Source organism: Plecotus auritus, assembly GCF_963455305.1.
Source record: "Plecotus auritus genome assembly, chromosome: 1".
NCBI lineage: Eukaryota > Metazoa > Chordata > Mammalia > Chiroptera > Vespertilionidae > Plecotus > Plecotus auritus.
Window position 1 is genome coordinate 34,692,453 of NC_137770.1, and position 24,394 is coordinate 34,716,846.

Genomic DNA, 24,394 nt, shown 5'->3' on the forward strand with positions numbered 1-24,394 from the left:
CAGTGGAGGGCAAACTCATTAGTCAACAGAGCGGCAAACCGCGGCTCGGCTCGCGAGCCACAGTTTGCCAACCACTGGGCTAAGGCAATGTTTCCCTGACTTCTGTGAGATAGTCTAACAAATTATTGAACCTGAGGAGGGGATATATAGCCTGCAAGTCAGAAGTACCAGAGGCTTGGGACTTGCCATTCAGTGTGTGAAGTGGGGGCAGACTTGTGGGACTGAGCCCTTAACCTGTGCTAACTCCTGGTAGGTAGTGTTAGAACTGAACTGAATATTAGGACACCCCATTGGTGTATAGGGAGTTGCAGAATAGGTTGGGGTGTAGGGGGGCCAGGGAACCACACATTTACTGTCAGAAGCGTTGTAAATAAAAACAGTTCCACCCTATCAGAGGTAAGATATTACATCCTACAAATGAGAGTTGTCTAACATGCTTCTCAGGAATGGTCAGAGGTCCTTGTTCACCAAACACACTTAAAAAATGGTTGGAAAAAGGGCTGCTTGGTCCAAACTGACCTACTTCCCTACCTGGTATTAACCCTCTGCTCTCCAAGCACACTGATCTTCCGTGGCTCTGCCCACACCGTGCCACAGGGCCTTTGCATGTGCTTTCCTCTCTCCTGGACTGCTCCCTCCACTCTAGTCACTGAGTTACCTCTGTCCAAAGAACTCTGGATTCAAGACTGCAAACCTGTATCCATCACATTTACAAGTTCATTTCCGACTTACCTCAAACTCTTCTGCCCTTTCTGGGTGGTCTTGTAATCCCATATTTTGCAGAGAAGATGTGGTCTGTTGAAATAAATTCTTCAACATAATTAATTCTTTTGTGAAGGAATGTCTCTCTTGGATTTCATTCTGCACCAATTCCTTATTCTTTTGAGTTTTCTGAAAAAGCCTAAAATATAACATAAAAATAAAATTGTACCTCTATCCTGTTCATCTGGGAAATAGTTTTATTTCAACAATTGACACGATATCTGCACAGCTCACAAAATATTTTTGAGAGGAAAGTGCTAGTTTCCATGATTTATATATTACTAGAGCAGGGGTGGGCAAACTTTTTGACTTGAGGGCCACAATGGGTTCTTAAACTGGACTGGAGGGCCGGAACAAAAGCATGGATGGAGTGTTTGTGTGAACTAATATAAATTCAAAGTAAAGGGGCGGAGGGGAGAGCAAGAGAACCCTCCGCTCTTTTGGCTCCACTGGCCGGATAGAACAGCCTAATGGGCCGGATCCGGCCCGCGGGCCATAGTTTGCCCACGGCTGTACTAGAGTATATACAAAGATTCATGCAAGAACGGGCCTTTCTTCCCCTGGCTGCCAGCACCACCTTTGCTCTGGCTGGAGCAGCCTTTCCGCTCCAGCCCGGAGCCGCCTTTCTGCCTTCCCACACTGCCCAGAGGCCCAGAGCGGCTGGGGTGGTGCGGAACACCTGCGTCCCGCCCTGCCCCCGGCCGCTCGGCACCTGCGTATGCAAATTACCCAGCCATCTTTGTTGGGTTAATTTGTGTACTCACTCCTGATTGGCTGGTGGGCATCGCGAAGGTACGATCAATTAGCATGTTACTCTTTTATTAGGTAGATATATACAAACATATATCAAATTCTATCAATCAATTAAAACCCTCTCCAAAACTTTAATCCCAAAATACCTTCTTTTCAACTTGACATACCACTTGCCATCACTAGCCTGTTTTTCTCCATGTAATCTTTCGGTTCACCCGAACATGACTTAGAGGTGAGAATGGAGACATGGGTAGGTTCTGGGAGATAGACAACCCCACTAGCCTTTTTATCTCAGCTGCCCCACTTGCTGTGAATGTAACCAGAATTGCAGTAGAGGCATTTAGGTGGGTAAAATCTTTCCTGAGAGCTATTTGGCAGGTGTCTCCAACTGTAAATGTACTGTATCCTCTCACTCACTGACTCTGCTTCTCAGCATCTTTCTTAATGAATTCATTACAGATGCAGACAGAGATTGTGGCATAAAAATATTCAACGCAGTGGTTTTATAAAAGTAAAATAAATTGCATATAATTTAAAGTTTCTATATTAGGGGGCTTGTTAAATAAATTGTGGCACATCGACATGATGAAAGATTTTAGAGCTATGTTCTAGACAGCATTAATGGCATACTCAAATAAGCATGTTATGCTGATAAATGATTCTGCAGAATATAAAACAGTATAGTAATATGTTTGCAATTTGTTTGAAAGCATAATCATAGTTTTAAAAAATGACAAGAAAGAAGTGATTGGCAGTGGTTGTTGCTGAGTGGTAAAATTGAAGGTGAGGTTTTTATTAATCTTTATAATGCCCCACATTCTCTAATCTTTCTATAATAAATATATGTACCACTAACTTAGAAAAACAGCAAACAGAAAAACAAAACAAAGTGTATTTGACCTCAGTAATACCAAGATGAAGAACACGTGCTTGTTTAATCGTTATCTTTTCTATCCCTTCCTATACTTATCTGTGTTGACCCAATTCTGTCATATCACTTGTCATTATCCTACAATCTATCTATATGTATAAAAGCCTAAGCAACCGTTAGACCAGTCGCTATGATGTGCACTGACCACCAGGGGGCAGATGCTCAATGCGCAGGCATGGAAACATGGAACAGACTGATGAATCTCAAAGGGAAGGGGGTAGAGAGGAGGGTGGGAAGAGATTAACCAAAGATCTTATATGCATATTAGTGGCCCGGTGCACGAAATTCGTTCTCAGGGGGTGGGGAGTCCCTCAGACCGGCCTGCACCCTCTTCAATCTGGAACCCGTGGCTCCTAACCGCTCACCTGCCTGCCTGCCTGATTGCCCCTAACCACTCTGCCTGCCAGCCTGCTCGCCACCTACTGCCCCTCCTGCCAGCCTGCTTGCCCCTAACTGCACCCCCCCACACTGGCCTGCTCGCCCCCAACTGCCTCCCACGGCCTGATCACCCCCAATTGCCCTCCCCTCCTGGCCTGATCACCCCTAACCTCCTGTGCCTCGGCCCCGCCACCATGGCTTTGTCTGGAAGGTCTCCGGTCTAATTAGCATATTACCCTTTTATTAGTATAGAGGCCTGTGGGGGTATCGGACTGAAACCAGCAGTCTGACATCCCCCGAGGGGTCCCGGATTGCAAGCAGGCACAGGTTAGGCCGAGGGACCCCACCAGGTTTCTTGTAGTTTGTATTTTTGAACGTCAGTATTTTCTAAATTTTAAACCTGAGCTGTCAAACATGTCTCCTTAACAGTGGTTCATAAACTCTCACTTATTGCATCGCTCTTGCATAGCCGTAATCTCCCGGACAGCCGGGGCAGGGTCCGAGGCGCCAGAGCTCCGGGAGGCAGGGGCGCGCTGGGCGCTTCGGCAGCGCTGGAGGAGCAGCATCAGCAGCAGCTGCTGCTTCTCTGTGGTCTCCTCGTATTGGTGTAGACACTCCAGCAGCTCAGAGAGTTCCGCCGTGGAGGCTGCCTCTTTCATTTTGGAAATTTCAGGGAGTTCTTCTTGAAGATTATCTAAAATAATTGCTTCTCGTTCAACCTAATTCAACAAACAAAAAGAGAGGACTAAAATTAGTAAAATATAGTCTTACCACTGCAGGACTGGAAACAGACCTTGGCAACCATAAATGTCTGTGCGCCGGTTCTCAGAGGGCTCCTAATGCCATATCCTACTTCAAAGTAATATTTGTCTGTTTACAGGGGAGTATTATACCTCCACTACCAGAATCCCATAGTTCCCAGCTATTGATCCTAAAGATGTGCGATTAAAGTGAAGTGCTGCTGTTAAGAGCTGAAGGAAACGCTGTTGAGTATTCTCAGAAATAATTTCTCCTTCAGATTTCAGTTGCATAAAGCCATGGCTTCTCCTTAGACGCCCATCAGGTGGTTAGAATGAGCTCCACCAAACTGCACTCACTAAGTCTGCGGCTGGGCAACGACTGGGTACTTTCTCTATGGTTCTCTCTTTTTTCACACCTGATCCCTCTATGCTCAGAAAAGTATAGTGTGGCTCAGTGTTTGAGCGTCAACCTATGAACCAGGAGGTCACGGTTCGATTCCTGGTCAGGACATATGCCCAGGTTACAGGCTCGATCCCCAGTGTGGGGGGTGCAGGAGGCAGCCAATCAATGATTCTCTCTCATCATTGATGTTTCTATCTCTCTCCTTCTCTTTTCCTCTCTGAAATCAATAAAATATGTATTTTTTTTAAAAAGTAAGTCCACTCTGTCCTCATTACCCTGACAGCTACCCCACAGGAAAAGCAGCCCAAAATGCTGACCTAATCATGTATTTTCCAACAGCGATGTGCGGAACCCAGAAATGCATGACCTCATCCATCACATACATGGAAATTGAAGTTCTATCAGCCCTGAACTCAGAATGAAGATACCGACAATCAGATCTGCTTCTGCATCTCTCCTCAAACCCCTTGGATCTGCTCATTTATCATGTCTGCCCTAGCGTTGCGGACTCTCCTCAATGCTCCAACCCAGTGAGGCATCTTGCAATCCTGACATTACTGAGCATCGTACTGGTCAACTACATTTATGGTAGTGTGTTAACTCAAATGATGAACGAGGACCTGGATGCTCTGGGGTAGAAAGTAAAACCTATGGAGGAAAATTTAGGAATTCTAGCATTAAGTTCCCAGGGGCCCAATGGTCTGGGGCATGGCAGAACCTCTCAGGTAAGGATCAAGTTGTTCAGAGCACCATGCTGGGGGAGTCTGTAGGATTCTGGAGGCAGTATGTGCTGCACTCGGCTTTGCTCAGATGCCTTCATCAGATGGCTGCCAATGTCGAGGGGGGTCTGGAGAAAAGAAGGCACTGCTCCAGGGCTGGACCGTGGAATAGGCTGCCCTACCACTTGAGCCATATAACCCAGTTGAGTCCAAATCGCTAGAATGCATGGGTGCAGGTGTAGACTGGCCCCTCTCTGAGACCCCGTTATGGTACGTGTGCTTCCCGTCCCCTCAAACCTAAATCCAGTTGTATCAGGAGTCCTGGCTCTCATGCAGGCAGCTGTCATTTCCGCCGGGGATTGAGATAAAGGTCCCACGGGGTTGTCTGCAGCCCCCCTGACAAAGAACCGGCATGCAAAGAAAGGAACTGCTCTACTGACAGAGATAATTGTACATCTAGGGGTTCCAACACGCATCCGGGTTGGAAGAACTGTGTCTATGAACCAAGACCTAACGGAGCGTCTCTTGGTGCTTCTGTGCCTGGTGAGAACGATAAATGGGCACCTGCAGCACCCAGGACCCAATAAGAGGAAGAAGCAAGCCGAGGCTCTGACCTTCCCTGTTTCAGTTCTCCTAGTCCCTGCTGACTGCTGTGAGTTGGTAAGTGATTAAGGAGGAGAACACAAGGGGGGAGAATAACTTTTATTAGGATGATAATTTTACTCAAAAGCCAGGCAATTCCCCAACCTATGAATGGATAAACAAATTGCCGCACATGTGCCCAGTAGAATATTACCCAGGAATAAAAGAAGAAATGAACTACTGATACAAGCGGTAACAAGAATGAATCTCACATGTGTCATGCTTAGTGAAAAGAAGCCTGACTCAAAAGACCACTAATTATCCGAGTCCATTTCTATGACATTCTGGAAATGCAAAAACAGAGTAAAGATTGGCACGGGCTGGAGGTGGTGGAAGGAGAAGCCTACAAAGGGGCACACAGGAATTTTCTGGGGCGATAAAAACATTCTAAATCTGGATTTTGTTGGTGCTCATATAACTAACTACTAGAGGCCCGGTGCACGACATTCGTGCCCTGAAGGGGGAGGGGTCCCTCAGCCCAGCCTGCGCCCTCTCACAGTCTGGAACCCCTTGGGGGATGTCCGACTGCCGGCTTAGGCCCTCTCCCCTAAGCCATCAGTCGGACATCCCCTGAGGGGTCCTTAGCACTACTGCGGAGGCGGGAGAGGCTCCCTCCATCGCTGCTGTGCTCACCAGCCATGATCCCAGCTTCTGGCTGAGTGGCGCTCCCCCTGTGGGAGTGCACTGACCACCGTGGGGCAGCTCCTCCATTGAGCATCTGCCCCCTGGTGGTCAGTGCTTGTCACAGCGACCAGTCGTTCTGCCGTTTGGTCAATTTGCATATTAGGGTTCTATTATATAGGATATGTACTTGCCAAAATTCAACAAACTTTATACCAAAAAAGGTGAATACAGCCCAAATCAGGGAAATAGTTGCCACGAAGATTATGCATCCACTCTTCCACATATAAGAGGCTCTGCAGCCCCTGAATGATTTTCCTTAGACACATAATTCTAACAAAATTAATTATAAAATGTTTAGGCTCAGAGTCGATTATAAAGTAGAGTCTAGAAAGGGAGAAGAAACCATAAGTAAACACAGTGAAGGAGATTGAACATTCTGTAACCAGCAGAAATAGAAACTGGTACAGAAAGGCCTTCTGGATTTTTGGTACAAGGGGAAGAAGCCAGCTTTATTCCTCCCATTAGCTTTGAAGATATGACTTTACTCTAGCACGCTGTGTTCAGCCAAGCATAAAATAATGATTCTGAATAACCAGAAGTGAATAATTAAATCAAGCAAATGAAAACAGAGGTAAGAAGTTAATAAAAATTTAAATTGATTTTTAGTTTGTAAATGTAAACAGAGCTTGTTTTAAACAATCTACTTATGCAAAACCTTTCTTCCCTAAAGATACTGAATTATTGTATAACTGCTAACATTTTAAAAACAGAAATTCATTTCATCACATGTAGATTTACAACCATGCTAACAGGATCTTGCATGTATAGGCCTTTAGATGACCTAGTTTTTATTGAATGTATAAAAGCTATTTTAAAATCTTCCATCAATTCGGTATGGGTAAATATGATTTAAGTTGATACTTTAGCCATTCAACTCCAGAGTGTAAGTTTGAATCCACTGCTACCACTCACTTACGATTTTGGACAAGTTACTCAATCTCACTGTCTTACTTTCCTCATCTATGGAATGAAGATTATAAAAATATCTACCTTTTAGGATTCTTGTGAGAATAAATGATAATACATGTAAAGAGCACAGAACTATGCATGACATATGTTCAATAAACACCCATTAAGTGTTAGTAGTTACTGTTATTGCATGAGGACATTTTGTTTTTGCTACTCTTTGTAAAACACATTTTGTTAGCAGATATTGTAATATGCTTTATGAATAATTACAAAGTGCTAAGTGAATGTGGTCTGAATTAATAAAGTATAATTGCAAATAGGTATATAGCGGTAGAGAGACAATGTAATAAAATAAAAAACCTTAGACTTGGGTTTAAATAAGAGCTGTCACTCAAGAAATATTTACTAAGCCCACTAAGTGCAAAGCCTTGGTTGGATACTAAAGTTACAACGGTGAGCAAAACAGATGTGGTCCCAGCCCACAGGAGCTTACAGCTCAATCACTGGAAGGTCTTGTGACAACTTAAATCTCCCAGTGCCTCAGTTTTTCTATCAATAAAATGGGAATCAGTCCTGAGTGCAATGCAAGGATTCAGTGACATCATGTGTGAACTGCCTTCTCAGCATTAAACATAGCCTACTGTAATAATTCAGTAAACAGTGTCATTATGAATGAGAAAGAATGAGGCTAGCATTTCTGCTAGAAGCATACTTTATAATGTATTTACTCATCAAACCCCACCAGCACCACCAAAATGATATTCATTTTCAAGAATATCAAGTTTTAAGCAAGAAAATATGATAGTACTAAACATTTAAATCCCAAAGCATGTATTCTACCTCTAATGCAGTACTGATTAGTATATTTCTCTCTTAAGTAAATTCAGCAGGAATTTTGACATGAATAAGAGAGAACTTTCATTTGATGTTCTGATTTGTACCTCATTTATACCTGGTCCTTTGGAAAAATTAAAGAATTAAAGAGTACCCTAAGATAATGTTATACTATTTTAAATTTTCTTTCTAAATATATGTATGTAAGTCCTGAACCATAGTTAAATTAACATGTGTGACTGACAGATATTAAGGAAGTTTCTTTGAGATGGTTTTCAGAAAGAATATCAGACATTTTTAGGCCCATACTTTACAACAATAGTTCATTTCCTTAGTCAACAATTGTAGTTAATTTCCAAAGTAGTTGGTTATTATGAATAATACCTAACTCTAACCTTTAGTGCCAGGTTGAGACAGTTATTTTTAAGAGGGCTTAATTCATCTTCACAATAAAGATCTTAAAGCTCGAATGAACAAGTAGTCACTTATTTCTAATAACCATCTGATACCAAATACATTCCACAATTATAAAAAAATTTTGAATCATTTCTTGGAGATTATTTTAGTAGGATGCGACCTCTATAAACATTTATGTGTTACACATATGTGATAAAAACAAATGACAGAGGTTGAGGACCTGTGGTATATAAAAACAAAATGAAAATAATAAAACAATTTAAAGATGCTTGTAAGGAAAACTGTATGGTTTGACTATTGAAAATGAAGCACTGCCCTGGCCAGCGATGCTCTGTGGTTAGAGCCTTGGCCACAAACCAAAGGGTCTCGGGTTCCATTCCTGGTCATGGGCACGTACCTTGGTTGCAGGTCGGGGCACATGCGGAGGCAACCAATCGATGTGTCTCTCTCACAAATCAATGAAAAAAAAAATGTCTCGGGTAAGGATTAACAAAAAGAGAAAATGAAGCACTCACTTCTTCATTGATAAATTTCCACTCCTGCTTCAGTTCTTCACACCACATCTCCCATTCTTTAGCAGTTTCCAGCAAACTCAGCCATTTCTCCCACAGAGCCCACACGATTCTGAGCAAACCTATGCCGTCATTATCTGTGAACGTGGGTCTCAGGTGTCTGAGGACCTGTCGTAGTTTCATAAACTCTTCTTTAATTGATAGAAGATTTGACACCAAGGCCTTAGGAAAGAAGAGGGATAAGAAGAATATAATGTCTATTGATCTTTCTGAACGTTACGAACTTTTAAAAATCTTGAATAGGAAATGATTTTACATCATCCACAAGTATTTTGTGATCAATTTTTTAGTCCTTTTGAAAGCCAATTTGAGACAGATGAGAATTACCTATGTATTATTGTATTGTGCGTGAATTTGAAACTATGGGGACAAACAATGACCCATAAGCCAATTTTTCCAAGTAAGATATGCTTTTAAAGGTTAAAAATCCTAAAAGTTCCCTCTGTTATTATACTGTAAGTCTCCTATTTTACTAGGAAGTTAATTTGCACAATACACTGTATCAACCACCAGGGATTTAGTTCGGTTTTTTTGTTTTGTTTTGGGATGGATAGTAAGCACAGACTATACAGAATGTTCTCAACCAAATCCTAATAACATAATACCATAGACTCTAACAGATGACAGTAAGCAAAAACTGAAATTGCTGAGGACAGCATATAAGAAGTAACGGGAAGTTAGCACTTATGACAACTGTATTAAATTCTACGTCATCCGTCCAGCAAGGTCCTACGAAGTATCACGAAGGGTCAAGCTTTAGAAAAAGTGAGCAATAAGGACAGTATGCCACTCAGGAGAGGACTGTCCTTTGAACCCAACGACTAGTTCAGTCTCAGAACCGTTGCTTCATTTTTCCCCTTGGCTTTTGGTTGGGAGAATTTTCTTGAGTTTGGTACAAGTCAGGTTGAAGCTTGCTGTGGGGCGTAACAGAGCCACGTTCCCTGCTGCCTCCACCAGCTTTCTGCCACTCTTTTGCGCCCAGCGTTCCCGGAGATTTGCAAACCCTGTTACCTTGCTCTGTTCCAAGCGTTCTAACGCTTCTTTGTAAGACACTGGCAGCGGGGCCATGGACTGCGCAAGAACTGCTTCCGTTCGGCTGAGGTCAGTGCCAATCTTCTCTGTAAGTCTGCCGTAGCATTTGTAATTCTCGAGACACCTAGTGGGTTAGGGGGCAAAGTGATATTAAATTTTATCTAGTGCCATATATTCTGAACACCCCAGGATAAATTTGAACACTTAATACAAAAACAGAATGTAATTCTTTTTTTTGTTATTCAGGGGATTTCAACAAATTTTCATCGACTACCTTCTCCTCACGGGGGCCTGCATAAGACTTTTAAAACTGGAAACTTTAACAGGCAGGTAAAGCTGATCTCAAAATACCTAAGCTGGAAAACTGTATTTTCCAGCACTGCTAATGAAGTGTAACTTGATACAATTCTTGTAGAAAACCATTTAGTCTTTAAAATGTTCATATCTTTTGATCATTAATTTTACTTTTGCAATTTATTTTAAGGAATTAATCCCAATACAGTATAAGAAATTTATCCTGAACTTACTTTTGCACAGTAAAATATTTTTACTTATTAGACTATTAACTAAAATGGCAAAATTGAAACACACTCTATGTGTAACAAAAGATAAAGCTGAGTAAATTACAACAATCTATTTCATAAAATATTCCATAGAAATTCTAATTACTTTTATAGAGCTTTTGTTACAGTAAGAAAAAGAGCTCATGTTATAAAGTAAAAGGCAGCATATTTTTTATACAGCATAATGCTGTGATATATTAAAAAACACTGTGAATAAAATTATGTATACAAAATAGATACAGCCTACATTCCCCACGGAAGACAATTAAAAATTCAAGTATCAAGTATTTTTTAAATTCTTAAAATACAATAATAAACTGGCAAGGAATTAAGAAATATTTAGAGGCTTCACACTAAGTAAAAGCTTAGAGAAATAAGCTAACTGTAGGGCCGTTTTCACTCGGAGGGTATTTGCTGCAGTTTAGTTTTGTTGACCCTCTCCTGGAATGCTGGGGACAGCGGATAAAGCCGGTGAAGACGTTTGTAACACATACAACCACAAAAGCCCAACCTCCAAGCTACAGAATAAATCCCTACAAATCAATAAGAAAAAGGTGGACAACCTTATAAAAATGGGTGAAGGCTTGAAAATAAGTATCCCTCAGAAGAGGAAACATAAGTAGCCAAGAAACATTTTTTTAAAAAGAGGCTCAAATTCATGAGCAATAATAGAGATGCAAACTAAAACCACAATAAAATATCACTTCTCACCCATCAGAATGGCAAAATTTACATCGCACAACCTCAAGTGTTGGCAAGGACATAGGACAATTGTAACACAGATATGCTATTAGATAAACTAAAAAAAAAAAAAAAAATGAATTAAATCATATGGAATTAAAATGTAAGGTGTGCGACCCGGCAACCACAACCCACAGGGAGATCTTGCATTTAAAAATGTTCCTGGTAGAACTTTTGTGAATGCAAAAACTAGAAACAACCCAAATGCTTATCACAGCTGGGTGACCGAATTTTACTACAGACAAGAACATGAATAAACTTCAGGATCATAATGATGATTTTGAAGTCACAGAAGAATACACATGCATAAAAATGCAATACAAACACATAATAAAAACATTTTAAAGGGCAAAGAAATGATAAAATATTTAGGATAAAGATTATTTCTGTTACTTCTGAGGGGAGAGGGAAGGAGCACGCAAAAGAATTAAAAAGTCATAATGATTATCTTTGAACGTCTGGGTACAAGGCTGTTTGCTTTATCATTATTCTTTACACCATATGCACTTTTATAAACATTCCATTGTATGTACTCAATATTAAATATAAAATACAGTAAAATATTTGGTTTTCTTTAGGTAGTATTTTTTTTATTTTTTTTTAAATATATTTTATTGATTTTTTACAGAGAGGAAGGGAGAAGGATAGAGAGTTAGAAACATCGATGAGAGAGAAACATCGACCAGCTGCCTCCTGCACACTCCCCAGTGGGGATGTGCCCGCAACCAAGGCACATGCCCTTGACCGGAATCGAACCCGGGACCCTCCAGTCCGCAGGCCGACGCTCCATCCATTGAGCCAAACCAGTTAGGGCTTAGGTAGTATTTTTTTAACTTTTCCATATTTTCCAAATTATTTCTGCGTACATGTTAATTGTAAAGAAATCTATACTTTATGTTCTTAAAGCATTGCAAAGACGTACCCACCTTTCTATTTCTGCTTCCTTTACTTTGACTGCCTCCCTCAGGGCTAAGTCCTTAGAAATCAATTCCTGCAAAGTGCACTGAAGTTGTACTTGGGCGTCAGGGCTGGAGATGGCCCCCAATTTCTCACTGAGGCTCTGGATGTCTGTTATTGTGGATTCCAATTCCTCCTGTTTCCCACGACGCATCTCCAGTGATTCTTCTGGATGATCCAGGTCTACTCTATGGGTTGCAACAATGGCTTCAAGGGCAGCAACCACCCCCATCGCCCTGGAGACTGCCTCATTGTAGCGGGTCATGTTTTCGTGAGCATCATTCAAGACATTCTGGTGAAAAGGAGATTAAATGCTATGACAAAACTGTCAGATATCTGGGACTTTTGTCATTCTTGACTTTTTGTGGTGCATTCATAATATATACCCTTAGGTCTTACAAGAGTTAGCATCTCATACTTTTAGTTTGACAAGTATTTAAAAATCCTATATAATAAAAGTCTAATATGCAAATTGGCCGAACGGTGGAACAACTGGTCACTATGTTGTGTGCTGACCACCAGGGGGCAGATGCTCAATGCAGGAGCTGTCCCCTGGCGGTCAGTGCGTGCTCACAGGGGCAGTGCCGCTCAGCCAGAAGCCCGCCTCTGTGGTAGTCAGACATCCCCTGAGAGCTCTTGGACTGCGAGAGGGCACAGGCCAGGCTGAGGGATGCCCCCCCTCCCAGCCCAGTGCACAAATTTTGTGCATCGGGCCTCTAGTGTTTACATTAAAAAACAAACAAACTGTTTCCAGATTTGCTAAGGAAACCGAATCTAAATTCAAAAATAAACCTCATGAATCATGTCTAATAACATATGTTCCTGCTCTTATATTAGACATGAATTAAACAATGGAATATACTTAATGTATAGAACCTTAATCAATACTTGTGGAAAAAAAATATGAAAAGAAAGTAAACAAAGAACCCCAGACCTCTTGTGTTTTTAAATTAATAGTTATGCCACTAACTTTAGTTTTGAGAATCTCACTTAGTGTCTTTTCATTGAAATAACAAATAGTTGAAATAAATAACTTTAAAGGTCCCTTCCAGTCCAGCACTAATCTTATGATTTGGGGGATTCATGTATCTTGTTTCTAGAAAATGTATTAAATCAAGTGGAGAAAGATACAGAGAACAGACTTGTAGTTGTCAGAGGCGTGGGGGTTGAAATGAGTGAAGCCGGGGTCAAAAGCTATAAACTTCCAGTTACAAAATAAGTCGTGGGATGTAATGTATAGCATAGCCACTCTAGTTACCAATACTGTGTTGCATATTTGAAATTGCTAAGAGAGTAGATCTTATAAATTCTCATCACAAGAAAAAAATGTAACTGTGGTGATAGCTGTTAACTAGACTTACTGTTAACAATATGTAACAAATACAGAATATGCTGTACACATGAAACTAATACATGTCAATTATACCTCAATAAAAAATTTAAGTAGAAAAGTACTCTCAATTTGTTCTACATTTGTTAAGTACCAATTTAAAGGACATATTTGGGTTCATAATATGACTTTTCATTTCTAAAGAACTTATACTTATCAAAGTAGTGCCAATATATTACCTAATAACTATTTGAATTAAAAAAGTTAAGTTCCATATTCTATAAATTTAATGTGGTAATTCTGAAAACACAGAAAAAGGTATTATATTAAGCACAGTGTGTTCCAATGATGCCTAAGCCATCTACGCTATTAATGCAGGAAAGGAGGGGGTATGCTGAAGTCACTCTGCAACAGAGGTCAGCAAACTTTTCGTGCAAAGGGTCAGACTAAATATATGAGGCTTTGCCAGCCATCTACACTAATAAAAGAGTAAGATGCAAATTGACCATACCTTCGTGATGCCCACCAGCCAATCAGGAGTAAGTATGCAAATTAACCCAACAAAGATGGTGGCCTCTGGGCAGCGTGGGAAGGCGGAAAGGCGGCTCCAGGCTGGAGCGAAAAGGTGGCTCCGGCCAGAGCGAAGGCGGTGCCAGCAGCCAGGGGAAGGAAGGCCCATTCTTGCACAAATCTTTGTGCATCGGGCCTCTAGTCCTATATAATAAAGAGCTAATATGCAAATGGTCATCATACCCTCACGTCATGACGCCCTCATGCCATCATGCTGTACTGCTCAGTCACTCAACACTGGGGAGAGAGGAATGGGGACCAGCCAGGCACAAATGAGCTCGCGAGAGAGGAATGGGGACCAGCCAGGCACAAATGAGCTCTCAAGAGAGGAATGGGGACCAGCCAGGCTGCAGCCCAGGAGAGAGACAAACTGCCCGCCCCACTGTCCCGGGTGCCAGCGGCTGTGCCTGCACCTGTGGCCCAGGAGAGGGACAAGCCGCCTGCCCTGTGGCCCCAGGAGCCAGCGGCTGTGCCTGTGCCTGCGCCCCGGGAGATGGACAAGCCTCACACCGCATGGTCCCTGTGGTCCCAGGCGTCAGCGCCTGCAGCTGCGGCCCAGGAGAGGGACAGCCACCTGACCTACAATCCCAGGCGCCTGCAGCTGCAGCCTGGACAAAGCCACCTGCCCACGTTCCCCTGCGGCTGTGGTCAGCCTGGGCGAAGCCGGCCTGGGTCCTGGGTGCCTGCGGCCAGCCAGAGGGAGGGAAGCCCAGGTGCACGTGACCAGCCAGAGGAGGGAATCCTGGGTCCTGGGTACGGGGCGAGGCAGAGGCAGTTAGGGATGATCAGGCCAGCAGGGGAGCAGTTAGGGGCAATCAGGCTGGTAGGGGTGGTTAGGGGCGATCAGGCAGGCAGGCAGAGGGGTTCGGGACGATCAGGCAGGCAGGCAGGTGAGCGGTTAGGAGCCAGCGGTCCTGGATTGCAAGAGGCAGTCGGACATCCCCTGAGGGGTCCCGGATTGGAGGGGGTGTAGACCGGGCTGAGGAACCGCCCCCCCCTCCATGGGCCTCTAGTCTATAATAATAAAAGTGTAATATGCTAATTAGACCAGACGACTTTCCGGACAAAGCTGGGGCTGCGAGGGAAGCCCGGGTCCTGGGTGCCAGAGGGAAGCCGGTGCCGGCAGCCGGGGGAAGGAAGGCCTACTCTTGCACGAATTTCGTGCATCAAGCCTCTAGCCTGGACTATAACAGCTACTCAGTCCTTTGGTTGTAGCACAGAAGCAGCCACAGACAATCCATAAAGGAATGGGGCAGGGCTATGTTCCAATGAAACTTGATTTACAAAATCAGACACTGAGGGCAGATTTGGCACGTGAGCCTTAATTTGATGACTCGTGCTCTAAACCCAGACAGATCTCAAGTTGATTCCTGGTTCTGTTCTAAGGCCCTGGGAAAAGTCTTGATGTTTCTGAAGTTCAATTTTCTGATTTTAAAATGGGGTCAATAATAGGGCCCACTTCACAGAGTTGCTGTGATGATTAAAGGTAAATGTTCAGTACATTGCAAGTTCTAAGTAAATGTTATTATTATTTGTGCTCTTTTCGCCACACCATATTTCTCCCACCTGGCCCTATCAGTTCCAGAACACAAACAAAAAAACGCTGTTCTGAGCAACAGAGGTTGTTAGGGATACAGAAATAAAGGTGTCAAACTTGACTTTTCCAAATGATAAGGCATTGTATTTAGATGTAGGAGGAGTCGGGATTACAAACTGGCTCTTAGCAAATGGCTATTCTCCTGCGGAGAATTTGCCTGTAAAATTTCTAACTTCTTGAGAAGTGCAGATATTAACTAGAGCAAAACATAAAATTATGAAATAAAGATAGATGCATTAACCACCTAATTTTAAAGAAACTTACTGTGCGCATATCAATGCTTGCATTAAGCTGAACGTGCAGCTCTTCAATGTCACGTAATTTTGTCTCCACATCACTAGCTTCAGAAGAGGTTTTCTCTCTTTGCTTCTCAATAACAGTTACACCTTTAATGCTACACATTTCTGCCTGAACCTGTTCTTGAAACGCTTCGCAATTATCCATTTCCTTTTGAATATGTTCAATTTTCAAATTTATAAGTAAAGGCTGCTGTAACTGAGATTTTATCTGGTTCAAAACATGGAAGGAATTTTCTAGTTTCTCCTGAAAACTCTTTTCATCCATTTCTTTTGGTTGGGATTCAAGTACTATATTTTGGAGAACTTTACGCAACTTATCATTTTCTTCTGCATACAGCTTTGTTTGTAGTAGCTCTTCCTCTTTGAAGGAGTCATCGAAGGCCTTATTTTCACTTAATTTCTTTACGATCTCATGATACAAGCACATGGCTCTCTCGATTCTCTGACTCAAAATCTGAGCACCGAGCAGACGGCTTTCTGGAGAAGTAGGAGGGGTTTTTAGTACTGCTTCAGCCCTTTCCTTAATTTGCAAATCCATCGCCCTCAATTTACTTAGCGATGCTTGATATTTGCCATATTCTGCCATAAATGTGTCCAACTGCTTAATTTTCCCTTCGAGGTCTCTCTCTTTTTCAAATACTTGGGATCGTAACATGTCAAGTTGGGAGCAATCCCAGTAGAGTCCCAGGGAGTCAAACGCTTCTTTGAGTCTCAGTGCTTGTCGGATGCTGGACTGAACACCCCGGAGGCGCCCTTGGAGGCCACGGAGCTCCCCTTTGACACCCCCATTCACTTCTTGACTCAGGAGCAACTCATTGTGCTGTATGTTATCAAGCTCCTTCTGAAGCGCAGATATCTGCTCATGGAATTCTCTGGAAAATTGTATCTTGTGTTCTACTTCATTGCATTTATGCTGAATGAATCTTTGTGTTCTGCTGGCTCTAGTCTCCAGACTTTTCAACTGATCGTCCAGAAATAATCTTTCAAACACACTTAGGTCCTTACAGAGGCGCGTGAGCTCCTGAAGATGCGCCGCGAGTCCACTCGTGATTTCTTGCAATTCCTCCTGAGACGCCGTCAGCGCCACTCGCTGGTGCTGCAGTTCCGCTTCGGTGGAGGTTGTTCCCACTTGGGGAATTATCCGTGATTCATTTCCTTGAAGTGAGAGCTGAACTTTCCCTATTTCTGCAACAAATGTGCTTCTTTCTTCCAATTTAAGTTCCAACAGCTGCGATCTTTGAGTGGATTTCAAAACGAGCATTTGGCACTGACCTTGTAAGTCCTGGAGGAGGTGATTCAGTTCCTCGCACTCGCGCGCGGGCAGGTCAGGGATGTTCTCCTGCACGTCTTCAGCCAGTGCCTCCAGCGCCCGCTGCTGACCCAGAATGCCGTCGTGCCTCACTTTGCATTTTCGGATCTGGGAAAGGATGCCGTCTGGTAGGAGGGAAATGGTGGAATCGAGCTCACCTAACTGGTTCTTCACCCATAAGGTGGTCTCTTTCACCTTGTTCCTTATCTCACTCTTCTTGATCTCACTGTCCGCCTCTATGTTTAATGGCTCTGATGCTTCCAATTGCTTCTGCAAATTATTTATCGCATCTTCCAAAATCTTCTTTTCTTTTTCTCCCCAAATCCTCTTCATCTGAAGTTCAGCTCTCGCCTTTAAAACAGAAAACCTATGCTTGACAGCCTGGAGTTCAGTAGCCAAGGCAACCGTGCCAGTGTCCCCTTCCTGTCCTTCCAGGGAGCCCAGCCTCAACCGGAGATGCTGGTGCTGCTGCTGCAGAGAGATGCCCAGCTCTTGGATCTCACTCATGAGAAATGTCAGCTCCTCCTGCTCCATCACGTGCTGAGAATACTTCCTGTGGACCAGTTGTTCTACTTGTTTCCGCCCCTGTTCAAGTTGCCTGACCTGGCTTTCCAACAACTTCTTATCCATGTCACTCAGAGAGTTTGATATATTTTCCCATTCAATTTTCAACTTGCTTAAGGAATCTTTCTCTTTTTCTATTGATGCCAGCAATTTTTTAATTTTGGCCACATAGGTTGCACTGTCCAGTGATCCCCTAGAAAAAAGAAGAAAAATGGAGCTTGTTAACATTTCTTAAAATCTAAAGAAATTAGTTCTGTTTTGAACTCACAGAAGAAAAGATTAGATTGTCTATAAGAGCATTCTGTCTTTAATGTAAAATCAGAATCTTGGCTTTCAATTAGTTTGTGAGGGCTCATTTACAAAATGAGCATCATAAAAATGTAGAACCACAGGAAAAGAGTGAAGAGTAAAGGGAACAATGTATGTAAAAGTACTCTGTAAAGTCCTTGCACAAAGTACTTTTTAATAATGAAAAAATTGTTTACACATTAAGACTATATCTAGTACCATTTACCATCATTTTCAAAGCCAAAAGGAATGCATTTGTTTTCAAAGAAACCAATTCCATACATATATATTAAATATGTTCCAAACAATTTATACCAATTATGCTGATACAAAATAATTATACACATTAATGTTTTCACCCCCATAGATTAGAATAAATTCTTGACCAAAAGAATACTGAACTGACCAGCATGGCTCAGCAGTTGAGCATCAACCTATGAACCAGGAGATCATAGTTCAATTCCCAGCCAGGGCATATGCCTTGCTGGCTCGATCACTAGTGTGGGGTGTGCAGGAGGCAGCCTATTAATGATTCTCTCTCATCATTGATGTTTCTATCTCTTTCTCCATCTACCTTCCTCTCTAAAATCAATAAAAAAAATTTTTTTTAAAAGAATACTGAATTCCACAGAACTTTAACATATTTTGCAGGTATTTTCAGTGTGAATTATACGTTAAACAAATTAACTTATAAAGTTAATATAATTTAATTATAAAATTAATATAATTAATATACTTTTTTTTTGCATGAAACCAACAAAGTTTTCTTCAATGGCTTCCATATGGAATGAATTTCCACACATAGTATTAAAATCATATTCTTTATAGTATAAAGTCTTAAAACCTTGGGCCTGCCCTGACTGGCGTCGGTCAGTGGTTGGAGCGTCAGCCCAAAGGGTCGTTGGTTCAAGTCTCAGACAAGGACACGTACCTTGGTTGCAGGTTCAATCCTGCATCCTAACTGTGGCACGTAAGGGAGACAACCAATCGATGTGTCTCTCTCACATCAATGTTTGTCTCTCTTCCCCCTCTCCCTTCTCCCCACTCCTTTCCACTCTCTCTAAAAAAGCAATGGAAAAAATATATCCTGTGAGGGTATATTAACAAAAAATTAAAAACAAACAAACAAAAACCACCTGGAGGCCTGTTCAGGGTAATAGAACCTGTGTTTGAATAAAATGAACTCAAATCTTAAATTCTTACACTTACACTTTTAGACTTTCCTTCTCTGTCAACAAGACTTTCAGCGAGGATTCGATTGCAGCAAGGTGTTCCTGAAAATCTTTGAGAAGACAGCATTGGCGTTCTTTGTTTTTCTTCAAAGTAGTAAGTGCCTGAAGCAGATTGTCCAAGTGCTGCGCTGAATTCCTTGGACTGTGGAGAGCCAAGGCACTGGTTTCTGTTGTGCTGGGATATTCCATATGTTCCAGGGGTTCAATGGCTGCTTTCTTTGCTTCCAATTGGGCATATAATTCCTAAAAAACATGTCAAGGAAATCAGTTAAGTATACACTCGCTTATTCGCTCATTCACTCATTCATTTTCTTTCCCATCCTCTTTCCTTCCAATAACGCACTCTATCCCAAGATGTTTTAAAGGTTTCATTTGTACACAGAGAAAGTTAAGTCCTGATGTTTAAAAGGGTGTTTTCTCTTGAATTATGCTAAAATCTAGACTCAAACTCACCATGGGTCTAGCATTTAATAGCAATTAGATCACCCCATTGTGTTAAAAGGTTCTGCAATGTTGAAAGGAAGATTTATCTTATTTTTATTATTTACATACATTATCCCTTCTCTTGTCTTAGATACATGTTTTCTATTATAGAAACTTGGTTAAAATTGTAGGGGTCATTTTTAAAAACATGGCTATGTGTTGCCCTATTAGATTATTTTATATAGCTATTAGTATATAAGTACATAAACAAAGCTTTGTAAACAGAGCGGTAAAAACAAAGAAGCAGTACCCCATAATGTTGATAATGAGAAAAATAAAAGGAATTTGTCAAAATCTGAAGAATACTTAAGACTAAGAAAAGGAATGATAACAAGTCAGAATCTCTGCATTTTGTTACTGAATAAGTAAGTTTTTAGGAACTTTGTGAAACAGAAAGAACACTAATGTTCATTAAACTCTTCCACTTTTTAAATGGGAAAATTTATAAAACTTCCTGATTAGTACATAATTATAGAGTTACCAAATTGATCATCAGGCAAAGGTTAAATAAGACTTTTCACTCCGTGCAAGCAAGTTTTTGGTAATTACAATATATTGTATTGCACTGGATAAATAATGCAATCATGTTGTCAGTGTTTTTCTTGTTTCCGTACCTCTATCTCTTTTAATTGTTCATTTCTTAACATGACATCTAATTCTAAAGGTTGATTTTGCAGCTCATTGACTTTCTGCTCATCTTCAGTGTTTTTCATGCTTTCTTGAACATCGAGAGAAAGTTGTTTTGACAAAAGCATCTCCACAGCTGAATTCTGAAAACATAAAAAGATTAATTGCTGAACAGTCTACTTTCCAAATAAATAACTTTTCTTTTTCTTGATGAAAGCATGGCAGTTGCTTCCATTAACTCAAAGACTTTTTATTCTTTTTTGTTTTAACTCAAAGACTTTTTTAAAAAGTATATTTGAGCACTATCCAAGGTAATTTTCCATGCAATATTTAATGCTGATATCAGTATCCCAAGAAAAATTAAACTTTTTTGACAAAACAGTATGGGATTTTGCAATGCTCATTTGTATACAGAGGTATAATCTATAGAGTCAAAGAAAGAAAACAGATAGAGAAAATGGAAAAAAAGTTCCAAAGTTTATACTTAGTATTCAAAAGGATGCAGAGGGCGAGGCAAATAATAGGCATTCAACGTTACCAATTGATAGTTTAAAGTAATAACTGGATAAACAGAGGAAATACCAAGACTTCAAGATATTAAGAATGAATTAATTATGCCTTATATCAAACAGAAGTAAGAATTTCACAGCCCCAGTAGGCATAACAGGGGAGATATATATATATATATATATATATATATATATATATATATATATATATATATATATGAAGTAATTTAATCTTTTCTGAAATCTCTAAGAACTTAAGATTCTCAATAGGGTAGAGGGGCATCTGCATTCATTTATTCATTCTTCCAACAAATATTTGTTGAGCACTTACATGTAGTAGGCACCATATGACAGTAATTTTAAAGATTTCCATCGTTTTGCTAAGGTGTTAGTTGTTATTTTCAGGTTACTTGAAAAGTGAAATACCATTTAATTCTGCTATATACTTTCATGTCAGTAAAATATTTGAGGTTTCAAGTCTATCAAACAAAGCTGAATTTGTTGTCTTAAAAACACTGCCTACGTAGTAGTGTAAGATGTTAACAATAGGGGCCTGGGTAAAGGACACCTGGGAACTTTCTGTACTATCTTTACAACTTTTCTGTCAATGTGAAACTATTCTAAAATGAAAAGTTTATTTAAAAAAACAGATACTGTCTGGAGCATCACCAATACTAACTGGTTAAAAAAAAAAAATTCCCCTGAGCAGTGTTACTTGTTTTGAAGTACTTAGCTACCACTTAGCACAAGTCACTTCTTTAAAGCGGCTTCAAATGATTGAAATGATCTTGGCAATTTCCTCCAGTTCAGCAATTCATTGTGGCTTATCTCAAGGGGAAAGACCTGGGAAGCTGTGAGAGGAAAGGGGGGCACCTCACCCCAAGCTTCATTGGCCAATGGCGCTCTTTGCCACAAGCCACAGCAAATGAGGTGGACAGACGCTTGCCTCTTTCCCACCTGATGGTTACTATTAAGAGTATCCCCACACTCCACAGGTGAACAAGAGCTAAAGGCCTAGCCCTAGACTCTAAGAAAACTTGACTTTTAATTATCTACTGAGAATTCACAGCCCTTGGTCTCTCCTACCTGGTGGACGATTGATGAGAACTAGTAACACTTCTAACATGTCATTTGTAATCTGTCCTTGGTGGTCAGAGAGAGCACTCTGAAAAACCCAACATTACCCCAAAACACCATTTGTTTACCAACCCCCAAAGCCATGTTTCCACTTGGAAACCAACAGAATCCCTTAAACGATCATTTCAAATGTGAAAGGTAACATTCGTTTGCTCATGCCAGGGAGGCTGGAACCCAGAGTCAAGATCGTGATTGGCTCCTGGAAAGGTTCTTTCATACCAGTTACCTTGGCTCATCACCCTTGGCTATGTTCTCTTTTGATTTTGCGGGCTTACTTGAAATATTTCATTGTGAGTTATAAGCTATTTCAAACATACTTAAAAGAACTAAATATAACAGATATGCATTACCCACAACACAAATATGTCTGTGATATAATTTCCCACATTAAAAATATAACTTAAAGCCCAATCTCCATCCTTGTTTCATCTCTTCTCCCCCAGAACTAACTACTAAAGTCCACACATTTTTAAAAAATCTTTATTGTTCAGAGTATTATAGATGTCATCCCTGCGCATGGCCTCTCATGAGCCCTCATGAGCTCTGAGTCCTGGGCCATTGACTCTTCCCCTTCCCAATGCTCCTGGAATGTTTCTTTTTAAAACAAAACTACGATTAGCATACACTTAAGACAAAATATAACTTTTAAACAGTGTAATAAGTGTACATATTGATCCTCTGATCATAAATGGAATTTTCAAAGTTAATAATAAATGTAGAGTGGAAAATTACCATCCTAGCAAAAGACTGGTTGAGTTATATAGCCAACTATGTTTACTTTTTTTAAAAAAAAATTTAAATGTTTCCATCCACCTAGCTTTCCTTAGAGTTTGGCCTGTCTGGGAAAGAATAGGAGGTGAGACGAATATCATCAACTCTCCTTAAGGACAGGACCATGACATTTTCATCTTTATATACATTAAGTCACAAAGGAAACATTTTTACTTTAACACTTAAAATACTGAGTTTTAAACAATTGAGCACTGTTTCTGGCTTAGCAAACGTATAAGCATCCAAAAGAGGTAAGTCCATAAGAGCTTCACTCTCCCTTTTCCCATTCTGGGCAATGGTCCCACGGCTATAATAATTCTATGACAGTGATAAGCCCAAAACTATCACTTGTAACCTGCCCACCAACAGTGGGACCATACAAGCTCTCCAGGATATATTTTTTCATTTTTTACAGCATTTCAATATAAAGTAGCGAAAACCAATTCTAAGCACAAGCATACATCATCGCCATTAGAGACAAAACCGAAAGGCAGATCACCACAGTCTCAGAGGCTGCCTCTTCATCTCGGCATAATGTCTAAAAAGTTCATGTGCCCTGTAAGGCATCGTGACGCAGCCAACCTTGCCTACCTCTCAGGCCTCAAGCAGCCCTCCACCTTCTATGCAGTGGCCTTCCTTCAGTTTCTGACTGCTCATGCTCTCTCCCACGACAAGAGCAAATTCTCCTTTTTCTGTCAAGAATGGCCCACACCCAGCCCTGAGCTCGGTTAACTCGGGTCTCAGTTCAAATGTTGTTTCTTTAGAGAAACTCTCTCTGACTACAATTCAGGTCTGACTCGTTTATTAGAGATGATCATGGAACTGTGCTCCGTCCTTTAGTTCCTGTAATTAGTCTCTCATTAATTAGTTGACTAATTAGTTGACTAATGTATGTCTCCTCCTCTAGACCAGAAGCCCTCTGAGAATAAAGAACATGTCTATTTTTGCTCACCACAGAACTCTCACTGACGGTTCAATCAATTTTTGCTTAAAGGATGTATATATGAAGTCATATTAATGAAAAAAAAAAAGATAATTTCATTCAGTCTTCGACTGTCAAAATTAACAATTTGTCGGCTGTAAAGAAGAGCAGGAAGAAATTGAGGATCTGTCAATCTATCTGTCATTGACCAGACATCTGCCAGGAATGCTGGGAACAGGGTTTGGTTGTGTTTAAAGAGAATAGAAAAGGTTTAAATAAAAATATATTTAAAAAATAAAAATCATTATTGGATTATAACCTTTATTTAGGTTTCAATATATCCTATTGAATTTTGGGAGTGCAAAGCCAAAATGGGCCTAAGAAGCTAATTTTAAGGTTATTAAACAACTCCCTTTAGCAACATCATGTATTTGGATAGAAAGTCCTCAGTATTTTTCCTTTTTTTACTTAATTACTGCTGTTTAAATTCTGCTAGGAGTTTCTCTTACAGATACAACATCAATCAGCTCACCTACAGGACCCTGAATCCTTGAAGACATATTTCCTTAGCACTAACACCGGCATTTAAAAGTCTTCTCGTGGCCAGAGAGATGTTCTGCTGCCATTTAACCTTGTTATAGACATTTCTAAAAAAACCCTATCGGTTCCTCTAACCCACCATGCACTTCTCTTCTAGGAAGGCCACAGAAGTGCACGTT

General features: G+C 40.9%; 1 protein-coding gene across 1 annotated transcript in view; it reads right to left on the bottom strand.

Moving 5' to 3' along the window:
• Window positions 1–24,394, bottom strand: part of SYNE2 (spectrin repeat containing nuclear envelope protein 2) — a 321,491-nt gene that overhangs the window by 132,439 nt on the left and 164,658 nt on the right. The window contains exons 46-53 of the mRNA XM_080686255.1: window positions 20,324–20,479; window positions 19,204–19,469; window positions 15,799–17,899; window positions 12,007–12,329; window positions 9,756–9,900; window positions 8,688–8,906; window positions 3,272–3,543; window positions 733–901 (exon numbers count right to left, since the gene is read on the bottom strand). Of these exons, the coding sequence (XP_080542381.1) occupies window positions 733–901; window positions 3,272–3,543; window positions 8,688–8,906; window positions 9,756–9,900; window positions 12,007–12,329; window positions 15,799–17,899; window positions 19,204–19,469; window positions 20,324–20,479 (3,651 nt within the window). The remainder of the gene's footprint in view (window positions 1–732; window positions 902–3,271; window positions 3,544–8,687; window positions 8,907–9,755; window positions 9,901–12,006; window positions 12,330–15,798; window positions 17,900–19,203; window positions 19,470–20,323; window positions 20,480–24,394) is intronic.